Here is a 14,924-nt window from a genome sequence, read left to right on the forward strand (position 1 = left end):
GTTGAAGTATATGAAGAAAATCTGGTCTCACACATTAATAGTTGGAAAGAGAAGTTATCATGTACTCTCTGAGGGACCTACCATGGTCCTTGGACTGTATTTTAAGAACCATAGGTTTAAAAGAAAACTTCCATTGGCATTGGTGGTCTGGATGGAAATATTTTGAGAGCCTCTGGATGGAGGAGAGTGGAGATGGAGAATGTTGGAGCCAAGCATGCCTGTGCTGTATACCAGTCTTAACTGAACCACTTTCTGACTTTGGGCATTAATGTCTCTGAACTTTATTCACAAAATGGGGATAATTTCACTTGCTATTGTCATAAGGTTTAGAAATTATGTACATAAAATGGTGCTCATAAGATATCCCATATGTAAATAGTATTCATGCTTGATTACATTTGGAACTGAAAGTGGATAGGGGAAGAAGGGGATGAGTGAATTCAGCCCAGTAAGAGCAGATTCAGAGAAACACTGAGTAGAAACTCGTTGAAAATCAGGGAAAAAAAGTGAAAAACTTAATCCATGTTAGATTAAGTCATAGCTTGGTTTATCTGGGAAAAATTAAGTAAATCCATCTTACAACCTTTTTGATAATGGATATATTGCTTATTTACAATATTTGTATTCCATAACTCATTTATAAAGTTCTGACTTCACTATAGTACCTCTGCAATTAAAAGAGAAAAATGTGCACTTTTATAGAAATGATATATATATATATATCATTGTGGCAAATGAGCTGTACATGTTCAAGAGAATTGCAATTAGCAGGTCAGGAAAGCTTCATGGAGGAGGCAGACTGTGGAGTAAAAAAACTAGTTAGAGGAAAAAGGAGAATAGAACATTCTCAAAAGACAAGATGGTATGAACAAAAATACGGAAGAAAAACTGGTTTATTGGAGTGGAGGACAATGACCCTTATTTGACAGGAGTCGAGGGATCACTGGACATAGTTGGAAAGAAAGTAAGAAAGGTAGATAAGAGCAGGTGGCATAGGACTTTAAATATTAGCCTAAATATATAAAATAACAGTAATGTTCTCCTGATTTGCATTACACTTACAGCATACAAGCACATTCACAAACCTTATCCGTTATCTCACAGATTACTTCTTACAATTATATCTGTCTTATGTATTGATGAGAACCTATTAACGGATATATGCCTGCTTTGGTTAGCCTCCTCCTGCATTTTCACATAGTTGGTTTTTACACTCTGTCCAGAGTTTATCATTGTTATCTGCCAAAGGTTTGACCTGATGGCATCTCCTCAACCCTTGACAGAAGCAGGTTGGATGGAATTTATTAGAGATGAAAAGACCACAAATAAGAGTGTTTGAATAAAGCACAAATTAATAGAGAAATGAGAGAACCATGAATTCAGCTGGTTCAACAGGCAATCTAAAGGCTTTACACATTAAAGTCAGAAGGAACGTTAGATAACACCAAGTCCAACCTTACCTCAATTCAGTGGAGAAAACGTATGCTTTCCATTTCCAGGCTCCATTTCCAAACTATTCTTACAATACAAGATATTGTATCATCATAGCATTTTTAAAGTGTATGTATATTTAATCTTCAAGTTACTTCTTTTTACATGACATTTTACAAGAAATTCTTAATGTTTAAAACAAAGCAAGATTGCTCTAGTTGAAGAGGATACCTTCCAGGAACCCTGAGGACTTCATGGAACAGATTTTGGAAACCCCTGTCAGGATGATGATTGGTATTGTATGGAGAACAGATGAGAGTGTGAAGTCAGAGGAGTTGAGATTATCATTGATGAACAAAGATCAAAGTTAGATCCTACACTAGAATACAACATGAGTATTTCTTGGAAAGCTAGTCTTTCTTTTCAGTGACTTCTGCAAATTGGAAGTCAGGGGTTTACTAGAAAACCGTAATAATAAACTGAAAGACTCTGCAGTAATGTTGGGAAATGAGTGGTTTAGTGCCAATACTGGGAACATTGAATTTGAGTTAATTGAGAATATCTTGATGATTCCATCTACAGTATAAGAATCCCAGGCTGGAGATAAAGATTTGGGATATATATATGTATGTGTATGTATGTGTATATATATATATTATATTATCCCTTTCAACTAGAGCAACCCTGCTTTGTTTTAGTTTAATATATATATATTAAACTAAAACCAAGTAATTATCTTCAGGTTCATAAATTCCACTATTATTAAAATTCTTTTTTTTTTATTTTTAAAGATGTGAAGTACAAGTCAGGATTAGGTACATAAGCAACTCCTAAAATTTTTAAGCAATGCTAGTGAATCCTCTGCATTCCCTGGAGATGATTCATCTTCTCCAAGATTGTACAAACAACCAGAAATAACTATGAATATCTGCAGGTCATCTTTGTAGTAGTAATTTAAAGGTTTTTGTCCAAAATATCTTTTACTTTAGATGTTTTAATTTCTAAGGTCTGAGGCCCGTGATGGCATTTCTTTCTGTTAAAATTTTTCTGTTTTTAGAAAATTAGAGTGCCAGATACCCCTGAGAATTGTTTGACCCATGGAGTTCAAATTATATCTGCCTACAATATAAATTATTTTGGATAAGATTCTTGCACAATTCCAGTGGCTGGCATACACAAACATTAATTTAGGCCATTTCTGGCAGCTAGTGAACAAAAGATTGAAATGGAAGAGGTTGCTCATCTATCCAAGAGACAAACAGCATCATGATGTTGAATCCCAGAGCAACTATTGAATCTTATATTTTAATTTCTAGCTTGACAGCAATATTTAGGGAGTCGTAAAGGGGGAATTATTTGGTTTCAAACCAAGTCCAAATCAGATGCTTGGACAAGAAGTGTTGCATATTTTGAGGTTTTTAGAATTTTGGAATATTTGCATATACATAATGAGATGTCTTGGGGATGGGACCCAAGTATAATACATGCAATTCATTTATGTTTCATGTATACCTTATACACATTGCCCGAAGGTAATTTATCTAATACTTTTAATAATTTTGTGTATAGATCAAGTTTTTACTGCATTTTGAATGCAACTAGCCACATGAGATCAGATTGAAATTTTCCACTTTTGGCATCAATATCAATCAATGCTCAAAAAGATTCAAATTTTGGAGTATTTCAGATTTTAGATTTTCAGATTAGGATTAGAGGTGCTCAGTCTGTATTTAGATTGAACCTTCATATTAAGTGATACATACCATGTACCCTGATGCATTATCAAAAATGGGGGGAGCGTAAATTTTTTTTATGATACACTAAACTTAAGTATTTATTATCCAAGGACTAGGTAAACCTCCTAAAAAATATGGAGATATATAAACCATTTTCATCAAGCATAGGACTTATAACAGTATGAAAAACCCACCTAAATATGATTCATCCAACTTGAGTGAGCAGGAGCGAAAACCTTCATTATGTGGGCTTTTGCTCTGTAGATCTGCAATTGGTGTGTTAAAATAAAATCTGTCTCACTCTTTGTCTTTTATATAATATGATATTCTATGTGTCATCTTCAATGACCCATATTCTGACATTCACTTCAAGAGGAGTGTTTATATCAATTCAAATTTGGTTTCTATGGATTAATTCCACTTTTTAAAACATTTCCTGATGTTGACTCACTCACAAACACTAAATAAGTTGTTGCTTTCACCTTGTCCAGCACAGATAACTACCACTGAACATTTTTGTCAAGGTTTTTGACCTCCATAACTCCACTGGAAGAGATACAATGAGCCCTCTGAAGTGTCTAATTAGAACTTTCAAGGTCATTTTCAAAATTCTTTCAAGTCCCACTCTTCCCTGCCCCACCTTCTTCTTAAAATTGCAAGGTATTGCTTCCACCTTTCTACGTTTTTTAAAAGAAGCAAGAAGTAAGCCCAAGTGATACAGAAAATCTATGACATTGAAATCTCTGCCTCTGCATGTGGTTTTGATGTTTCCTTTTTGAACTTCAACTTGACATTGCTTCATAAGTTACATTTGCCTTTCCATTTTTTTTCCTCACTCTCTTTCAAAAGTTTGGCATAGTTGTTAATATTCCACACGGATTTCTTTGGTTTTTCTTGATTTGCTTTGTTTTTGTGGTGTCTGCAGGGGGTAAATATTCAGCAGGTTGAATGTGAAATCAAGCGCACAACTGCCATTAGCCCTATCAGGGTTACACATCAAATTCTACAAGTAGAGAACCTTTTTAACTTCCTTTGCATTAGCAGCAGGAAGATATAGAACAAGACTTGTAGCTCTTTCAAGGATGTGGGTTATAATCCTTCATTCAAGTTAATGCTTGTTGATGTGATAACTTTTTTTGAAGTTGACCCTTTTGGTCTCCTCTCATATGCAGCAATGCATCATCCCCATCAGCAGAGGATTTGTAAAATTGTGTTTTGCCCCTTGAAAACCTTGAAAGTGCTTATAAATGAAAAGAAGAAGAAAGCAGCATTTATTCAAGGGCCTAGAGACCTCTGCTGGTTAAGTGACTTATCGAGTGTTTTTCTTTTTTTGTTTATTATTGAAAAGGTAAGATATACAGCTTGGCCTCAACACTAGCAATTTTCTTTTGAATTAAATTATGGATAATTTAAAGACAGCTTTATTGAATGAATATAGTGAGGTCAACTCAGCCAGACTGCATGTTAAGAATAACAAGTAGCAAATTTTAATTAAATACTGATATCAACTTTTATTATTCAATTTACATTAGTAAGCATTACCCTATAGAAATGCCCTGTGAGCCAATAAAATTCTACATAAAATTCTAGAAAGATATCTATGGTTATCTTCTGCATGTCTTTGAGTTAAAAGTCTTTGACTTAAATATATTTACCATTGTCTTTAACTGTTTGAATTGTGCTTGAGACAAATTCTGATATTATGAAGACTTTTTTATGGATCACGGAATTAATATTGTCTTTATGCTTATTGAGAATAGGGAAAGAAAATGTGACTTCCATTGAAAGACAAAAAATATGATATAATTTGGGCAGTGGAGATGCTGTATGATAATGGACAATGTAGGGATTAAGTACTGCTTTGAATTCCTATGTTAGACTGTGAATAGGTCTTGATTTTCTAAGAAGATTTGAAAAAAATCAGAACTCATCCAAAATTTGGAGTTCTAGTGTTTTACTCCTATAGATAAAATTCTATCAATGTGTTTTCAGTCAATAATAAACAATGATGATAGTCTTAAAAGAGATAGGAGTCACAAAAGTTATCTATACAACATGTGGGAGTGAAGTGTATTAGTTAGGGATAGACTAAACTATGTTAACAAAGGAGATGCCAAAATATATTGACTTAAATAAGCAATTTAGTTCTCTCTCACATTATTTCTCCCAAAATAGGCAGGTGGGTTTGGGGTCACTTTGCCCCACAAGGTCAATCAAGGTCCAAGACTGGCAGGACAGTATTTCCATCCTATATAGGGCTTCCATCTCTGAGCCCATGATTGTTTCAGTTGTCTATTTTCTCCAATCATTGTGAAGAAGCAAGAAGATGTTAGGGCAAGTATCTTTAAGTAAATAACCTGGAAGTTATTCTCACCACTTTCATGCACATACAATTGGCATGAGCATGGTTACCTCTAGATGTAATTGGCATGGTTACGTGGTTACCTCTAGCTGCAAAATAATCTAGAAAACATTGTGTGTAGCTGGAAATACATGAGCTCAGCCAAAAGTAGGAGAATGGTTTTGGAAATATTTTCCTACTAAAAGAAAAAAGGAAAAAATAGACACTTGAGGGAAAGGGACAGTTAATTTTACCATATGGATAATGGCAGTTATATCCATTCTGCATTTAATGATTAAAAGATTGATGACAGGTGGTTGTGTTATAGTTGCTCTGTGGGTTCTTGACTTCATCACAGAAAAAATTTCAGAATGAGTCCAAAGTAGAATCTAAGACAATTTTATTAAAAATTAAAAACATGTTCAAGAGAAAGTATAGGTGCCTTAAGAGAAAGGACACACTGATCTGTTGTTAACTGAGTGATTTATACATTTTTCTAGTAATGATTAAATAATCTGTTTCCTAAACTAAGAATTGTGTGTTATATGGTGGGTTACATTTTATTGATCACAAGCTTTTATTATCATTTACTTCCAAGCTAACTTGCGTCTGTGAATGTCTTGAGTAATGGGAAAAGTTACTGTTTTGTGGTTTAATTTTCTTCCTGAAAAAGAAAATCCCCCTATGCTTCTGGTAATTCCCATATTGCCTTGTTTATGGTTTCTGTAGCTGAGTATATTAGCACTCCACATTCTGAGGTTGGGTTTGGGTGACTGGTCAGTCTAAGTATTGCTCTAGAGAGTTGCATCCTGATAAGATGGTGCCCAACTGGGTGCCTGACCATTTGGTATTCTAATTATCTAAGCTATGTCTGACTGCAAAAATTCTCGTGTATTTATCTCTAAGCTGTACTAGCTACCCTACCTCAAGACAACAATACAGTCCTCAAAAATAGGGTGTTCCAAGTAAGGTATAGGCAGTCCCCCAAGCTTCTACACATCCTTGCTATTTGCATAACATCTGGAAAAGGAATTTTATTCTAAGTGTCCTTTTGCCCTTTGCATATAATAAAATAGATTGAGCGTATATTGAATATATGCCTTTTCTTTGCTTTTGAACTGCTGTAGCACAACCTAATTGGATTCAAAAAATAAATGATATCCATGTGGCAATGGAAGAAAATGTCTTTTGGGAATGTAAAGCAAATGGAAGGCCCAAGCCCACATACAGATGGCTAAAAAATGGTGAACCACTGCTGACTCGGGTAAGTTAATTGATGCTGTGTCTTTATATTGACTATAATGTTTAATGTAGCCTCATTGTCATGGAAACATTAAAATAGTAAGTTGTTTCCAAAATAATATGCAGCTAAATGCTATGATAGTGGAAAAAGTGAAAGTGAAGGTAATTGATAAATAGAAAGTGTATATAAAACTAATTCTCCAGCCTTTTTCAGTTAAGCTTCTCTAGTAGATCTTTGGTCTTCACAGAGTAATATCTGTGGCTTTGCAAAGGAAAGTTATATAGAAAGACTGAAACATGTACTTTTGCTAAGATACAAAGGAAGGTATATCTCAGGCTCTACTACAAGAGAAGTAGTATTGATGGATACAGGAATGTCCATCTAAATGGAGTAAGACTCTGACAAAGAAATCTTAAGGAAGCAGGGCAGACTGTGAGGCCCTTAGAATGAGGAACACTTGTATCTGATTTAATTTTCCTTATTGTATTTTCCTACTGTATTTCAAATGTTAATTGAAATTTGACATTTTCCTCAGGCCCCAAGATGAGAACCAGTTATTTATGCTCAGATTCCTTCCTCCAATAGGCCACCCAGGGAAGAATGCCTGCTCTAAGCAATGACCCAGACTTGAATGTGAAAGAAAACAACTGAAGAAGAAAGGGGGCTGTTTTCTCTAACTCAATCCCCCACCTTTACCCTTCCACACCACCCCACCCCTCCACCCCCCACTCCTCCACCCCCAACTCCTCCCCTCCCCCACCCTATCTCGCACACCTTCTCCATTCACTGGAAGGGCTCCTGCTGGCCCATGATTCTTTCAATTATAAATTCTTGCAAGTATAAAAACTCAAACAAAGTGCTAGAGTATAGATACCCAGGCAACTGATATTTTCCTCCTTTCATGTAATGTGAAGAACTATGGATGCCTAGATTTGACCAAAGCCTAATCAAGTGTTCACTCAGCTAAATCACAACCCTGTGGAAAACAAAACCAGTATTTCTTTATATGTGTTATTTTTTTTAAATAGTAAGTCTCCTGGAGAGGAGGACATCTTTTTTGATACTTAAGAAAGTTGATACCCAAGTTGCATACTCTCTGGATGACAAATGAGAAAGATCTCTTGTGCCAGGCACTAATATTTCTTCCTACAGATTGGCTACCAGCAGATGGTCTTAAGCTTAAATCATGCCACTAACAGCAATAAAGTAAGGGAACATTAAATTATTAATATCGATATTTTTAGTAAACTGCAACCAATATTAAATATTTGCCTCTGTTTCATTCAAGATTACTGTCCTATTTTGAAATGTCATCTGCTTATAATTTGAGTGTTTTAAATACTTTAAACAGTAAATTTTGGTATTTCCAAAACTCCCTACTCCCAGTTATTACAAAGTCTTAGAGTAAAAAAGTATTTTAAAATTTCTAGTTATTCTATTTACAGGAGATATTAATCTGAATAGCTTCACTATTAAATCAATGAGAACTCAAGAGAATTCCACAATTTAAATTCCATTTACCAACTGATGTACTGGTTGTCCCATTTAGCATCTGACCTGCCACAAATTTAGTTGACAGATAAATAGATCATGCTATGTAAATTGCTTATATGATGGCTATTTTCTTCCCATTAAGCCCCCTTGATATAACACATAGCAAAATTGCCTTAAGGTCACCGTTGTAGAAGGTCATTGTTTTTGTGTTCATCTTTTCTTTTACAGGATAGAATTCAAATTGAGCAAGGAACGCTCAACATAACAATAGTGAACCTCTCAGATGCTGGCATGTATCAGTGTGTGGCAGAGAATAAACATGGAGTTATCTTTTCCAGCGCAGAGCTTAGTGTTATAGGTGAGTCTTTTTTATCCTGGAAAGAAAAAAAAATCTCTTTAAATCACTAAACTAACTTGTGCTTTGCCAAGCATAAATGTTCAATCCAAGAAAAAGACTAAAGAAATCTTTAGGCCAAAGATATTGCTTGAGAAATAAGCAATGCATCCTGCAAGCATTAAGAAGAGACCACTTTCTAAATCAGCCTCTTCTGATGCTTACAATAGGTAACACAGTTCCCTTGGCACTCATTTTCATTCCTCTACTGAACACACTCCTAAACTGAACAAGGTTCCTGGATGCTTTAGAGTCTACTGCTCATTTGGTGCAAACTTGAGCTTGGAAGGAATAAAAGCTGACTTGATTTGAAAGGACTTACTTGAACAGTTGGCAGAGTAAACCATGTTCTTTCATACCTGAATTTTCTAGACTATGCATTAACAGTCTTTCCTCCAGTAGCATCTTTCACCATGTGTCACTTCTTCCCTGCTCTTCAGCCACAATGACCTTTCTGTTCTGCATATTCACCATCCTCCCTTCCTCCTCAGGTCACTGGTACATAGTGCCTGTCTACCTAGAATGCTATTCCTTCCCCTCTTCATTTTGGTAACCCCTTCCCCTTCTCCATTTCCCAGCTCCATTGTTGCTTCCTAAGAACGTCACACCTGGGTCCCAGGCCTGGGGCAGATCCTTCTATTACAGATTTGTATGGTGTCCTTTACCTCTCCTTTATGACAGATGCCATGGTTACATTTTACACTTATTTATGCAATCTTTCTGTCTTTTTTTCCCACTGCACTTTAACTTTCCATGGTGTCAAGGTTCATGTTTGACTCAGTTCATCATTTTATTCCCAGGACTGAATACAATATTGAAGCACATAGTATGCACTCAATAAATATTGAATGAATATAAGAATGAATGAGTGGGCTAAACGAATGAAGGAGTTAAGAGATTATTTTCTAAAATAGATTGAGTTAAGTAAATAAATAATTAAAAGCATAAGTTGAGTGGATGGAGGAATCTACAGGCATTTTTAAAAAAATTTCAGACTGTCAACTTGCATTATCCCATAGAATATTCTTGGATTTACCTATTATTATAAAAGAAGCAGAGATGATAATAAAAACTAAAAAACAAATGTAAATGATTTTGACACTGCCTCCTATTTTAGAAGATCTAAGTAGTAGTTCTTGGTGAGAGCTTAAAAGAAGGATTATGAATAAGAGGAAAACAGCACGCAAAGGGAGCTGATTCCCATGCCTTGGTAATTTGTCCAGCTTCAGAGTCCTGACTTCCCCTTTTCCAAAGTACACATTGGTGAGTAGCATGTAGGTCTTGCATATATAGGTAGATGTTCTCAAGTTGAATGTACCTTCATCCTGTACAAGTTTTGTTTTTTTTTAATTTAAAAGGAGGAAAAGCTTCCACAACTGCCCTTCTCAACAAGTTCTTTAGCTTGAACCAAAATCCCATCAAAGAAGTATCTATGAGATTTCATTGTACTGCAACCTTTTTCAAAGAGGCCCAGGTACCGTTCTGTGCTCTTGGAATAAGCATCAGCTTGGCTTGGCTTAGCCTATTGGAAGTCTAAACACTCATACCTCCTACCCTTAAATATTTAGGAATAACAACCACCTCCAGAACAAGTACAATGGTTCCTTCCTGTCTAGATTTACCAACTATTGGTATTTGGAAGTGACTCTTTTGGAGAATAGCTCACCATGGCAAACTGCTTAAGAGTGTCTTCTGAAACAAGTGTGTTCTCTCTATCCAACTGTATGTCAACTAGTTGGAAGAAAAGCTGAAAGTGAGAGGATGTGGCCTAATGTGATTAATCATGTTGTCCTAAAACCCTCTAGGTGAGCACTTACCAATTTATAAATCTGGGGACCTCTTTATAGTTGTAAAAGATTTTGTGAATCCCTTTATTAAAATAAGAAAATTTGATAGTAACAAATACTACAAAGAAAAGAGAAAGTTATTACATGATTTTTATCTAGAGCATCTCCTCACAGCTGGAAATAACAATGTGTGTCCTTGTGTGTATTTGTGTGTGTGTGTGTGTGTGTGTGTGTGTGTGTGTGTGCATAATAGCTCAAAACTACTACTTTGCACAGCCCTTCTTTCTCCCTCTCCCAAACCAGGATTCAAAGGAATCACTGATCCAACTTCTATATTAAGAGGTTTATTTCAAATCACTTCTGATTGAAGCTGTCTAATCACAAATTAAGTCTTGATCTCAGTTCTTTCTTGAGTCTCCCAAGGTATCAAACTAGACACGTTAGTCTGTTTATGCTGCTGTAACAAAAAATACCATAAACATGGTGGCATATGAACAACAAACATTTATTTCTCACAGCTCTGAAAGCTGGAAGCCTGAGATCAGGGTACCAGGATGGTCCAGTTCTGGTAAGGGCCCTCTTTAAGGTTGGAAACTGCCAGCTTCTCACTGTGTCCTCACATGACTACAAGGGTGAGGATCTATCTGAGGCCTATTTATAAGGATACTCATCCCATTTATAAGGGCTTTGTCGTCCCCATGACCTAATCATCTTGTAAAGACCCCACCTCCTAGTACCATCTACGTGAGAGACACAAACCTTCAGACCATAGTACTAGAGCAATAAAGAGAAGATGAAAATGCCTGAGAAGTAGTTTAAACATCTTGATCACAAATATGTTTACCATAAGAACAATAAAGTCATGTCAGTAAATGATACAGGACAAACAAACTATAAAAAATGGTAAGACCAGCAGGAATTCAGGAAAGAAAGTTTGACTATTAGGCTTGGTTAGTCAGCTGAGCGTTGTACAGGTTAGATTTGGACAAACAGAAAAAAGAACCAAGAATATTCCAGATCAGAGTGAAATAGCCTGAACAAAGGCTTAAGCAACAAAATACCTAGGATAGTTTCCTGTACGTAGAGAGTTCTGAATGTTTTTCAGAAATTTTGATTCATCAATGGGTGAATGGATTTTTTAAAATGTGGTATATAAGAACAAAGGAATACAATTTAGCTATAATAAAGAAGGAAACCTTGTCATTTGCAACAACGTGGATGAACCTGAAGGACATTATGTTATGCAAAACAAGCCAGGCATAAAAAGATACTTACATGTTGAAACTAAAAAAGCTGATTTCATAGAGGTAGAGTAAAACAGTGGTTACCAGGGGCTGGGTTAGTTGGGGAAGGCAGTTGAAGAGACATTAGTCTCTTAGAAGAAATAAGTCCAAGAGATCTATTGTACAATATGATGATTATAATTAATAACAATATACTGTATCCTGAAAAATGCTAAGAGAATGGATGCTAAGTATTTCACCACCAAAATAATAACTATGTAAAGTCATGCATATGTTAATTAGCTAGATTTAGACATTCTATAATGTATATATTCATCAAAACCTTGTACATAATAAATGCATGCAATTTTATCTGTCAATTTAAAAAATAAAATGATAAAATAAACAAAATTTTGATTCAAATACATAAAGCATGTATGGGCAAGATTTAAACTTGAAAAAGAAAGATGGACAATTCATGAAGGACCAATTATAAAGATTCTTGAATGACAAGCTTATGAGTTTCCTCTTTAATACTCCATTTGCCCTTCCAAAAACTCACATTAATATATTCCAGGTGAGTTGAAGGGTAGTTAAGTATTGAGTGGGTAAATTTCTAGAGTCCCTCTTAAATGAATGGAAGAGAAGACATCTGACTATTAAAAAATGCACATAAATTAATATTGGTTAACTTTGGCAAGCTGTAATATAATTGTATTCTACAAATCACTTTGTTATTTATGGAACAGTAATAGTTTGGCTCTTTGGGGTCAAATAACTAAATTGCTATTATCTGTGTAAGAATCATGATGAGGTTGAACTGAACAAAGAAGCAAAATGGAAACAAGCTACTTTCATAAAAGAAAGAAAAAAATACGTTGGTTCCAGCTATTGATCAAATATCAGGAACCCCCAATACTATAGAGGAGATTCCCTTTAATGCTAGGTAATAGCCCTAAAGTCATGAATAAGAGATGGTTAGGAAGCATATATTTAATAGGCTTTTCCCTTGGTCATGTTTTATGTCTTCTTTCTGGGTATTCAATGTGTGTATAACATATCTATGTCTAATGGATTGAAACTACTAAATAATTAACTTAGATGCTGGGTGATTTACTCACCGGATAGGCAAATGCCATTGAGTGACTTTTATCTTCAGGTTAGTCTATTAGTGGGCCTGGTTAAGAGTACATCAAATGGGAATGTCCTTATTTGTAACTGATCTATTATAATCGATAGTTTATTATTTCTGAAGGCAACTGTTCCCAGACCTTTTCTTCTGTATTAATCTGGGTTGTGAATGAGGCTTACTCATGTGATGCACTCCTAAGGGCATCCCTGGTGCTGAAAAATTACCTCCCTCCCATCAAGAAGGTACATCACAAATGGAGTGAATAGAGTCTTACAATCGTGAGGAAACTTAAATCTCCTATTAATAACAGAAGAGTAATGACAACCATCTAAGTTAGGAATTTTGTTGGTTAAAAAAGCTTTTTTAATGAAAAACTTCTACTCTTGTTTAATATTTATGTGCACATAGTTAGGTGATCACATTGGAGATGGGGACTGCTGATTCAATTGGCAAACTTAAAATTTCCTGTAATCCTGCATACTGAATGCTTATGCCCTGTATATAATCATGAGGTAAATATAGAGGACACCTAAAGTTCAAAAAGTAAGTTGGAGGCAAATATTCAGGTATTCATTGAAAGAGAGTTCTCCAGGAAAATCCTATAAGGAAAAGCAGACTTGGAAAAAGGAGCCAAACACAGGGTCTCAGGTAAATTCTAGCCTAGATCTAGCACTGCATAGTGGAACAGAAGTAGCTTGTACCCTGAGGAAATTGTGTCTAATGGTTCAATATCACAGAGATTCTCCTGACCTGTGTGGTGGAGGATAGTTGACCCTGGCAGGACACTCAAATACCATCAAGTAACTGATGGTCCAATTAAAGTGAGGTACAGGCTTGAGCAATTACCTGGTTAATTTGATGTTTATCCAGATGATTGGCTCTCAAATTAGAAAAACATTAAGGCTAAACTAGAAGTTATTTCATAGGGACTTTCACAAGTGCTCGTCTGCATCTAAGTCTGATTTCTCAACTGCCTCGTTGAGCCAGATTACAAAATAATCAAATGTACTGAATGTGATCAGCATCTAATGAAAGGACAAATGCCTTTCTTCCTCAAATGTAGTCATTTAAGCAGAAGCATTACTTAAATTATCGTGAAGAAGCTATGCACTTGGATCTCAAAATCAAATTTTATATCTTTAGCAAGTTACTGAGCATATGTTTACCAGTAGAAAGAGAATGCTATTTCTCTCCTTATTGTGAAAACCTGAAAGTGCTTATAGCAACATAAAAAGAGTTTTTTGCCATTGTTAATTAGTATCCATCTCGAAATTAATATAGCCATCAAATCACCAACAAATCCCATTTCTGTGGTTCTCAATTTTTGCTACAGATTACAATCATCTGAGAAATTTTTTTTGTCTTTTAATTTTTATTTTGAAATTGTGGGGTACAGTTTAGGGTTAGGTAAACAAATGTTCCTTGTGCAGGTACCCTTATTGATGAGGTGTGTCCCCTCTTCCCCAGGCAGATATCAACTACTGTCAATCCCAACTCCCAACCCCACCCCCCTTCCTGCAGTTTCCCACTACTTTCAATCCCTTTCCTACAGTAATATGGTAGTTGTTCAAGGTCCACTTATGAGTGAAAACATGTGATACTCAGTTCTTTGTTTCTGTGAGAGATATCACTCAGTATTATAAACTCTAATTCCATCCAGGTTGCTGTGAAGTTCATGATTCTGTTTTTTTTATGGCTGCATAATATTCCATTGCATATATGTACCCCTTTTTTTAATCCAGTCCTCTTTTGATGGGCAGCATGGTTGGTTCCATGTTCTTCCTATTGTGAACAATGCTACGATAAACATACGTATGCAGATATCTTTTTTATAGAGTGATCTGAGTTCTTCTGGGTATATTCCCAGTAGGGAGATTGCAGGGTCATATGGAAGGTCAATTTTTAGAACTTTTAGGAATTGTCACACTGATTTCCACAGAGATTGTACTAGTTTACACTCCCACCAACCTAGTGTAGAAGTGTTCCCTTTTCACCACATCCTCTCCAGCATCTGTTATTTTTTGAGTTATTGATGATGGCCATTCTGACTGGAGTTAGGTGGCATCTCAGTGTAGTTTTAATTTGCATCTCCTTGATGACTAGTGAGGCTAAACATTTTTTCATGTGTCTGTTGGCTGCTCGA

At 35.6% G+C, this 14,924-nt stretch overlaps 1 protein-coding gene across 2 annotated transcripts in view; it reads left to right on the forward strand.

The window, feature by feature from the left end:
• Window positions 1-14,924, forward strand: part of CNTN4 (contactin 4) — a 339,871-nt gene that overhangs the window by 164,951 nt on the left and 159,996 nt on the right. For both annotated transcript variants that reach the window (XM_008074482.2, XM_008074489.1), the window contains 2 exons: window positions 6,636-6,772; window positions 8,474-8,603. In XM_008074482.2, the coding sequence (XP_008072673.1) occupies window positions 6,636-6,772; window positions 8,474-8,603 (267 nt within the window). The remainder of the gene's footprint in view (window positions 1-6,635; window positions 6,773-8,473; window positions 8,604-14,924) is intronic.

Source organism: Carlito syrichta, unplaced genomic scaffold (genome assembly GCF_000164805.1).
Source record: "Carlito syrichta isolate Samal-C Ts95f unplaced genomic scaffold, Tarsius_syrichta-2.0.1 Scaffold117309, whole genome shotgun sequence".
Taxonomy (NCBI): Eukaryota; Metazoa; Chordata; class Mammalia; order Primates; family Tarsiidae; genus Carlito; species Carlito syrichta.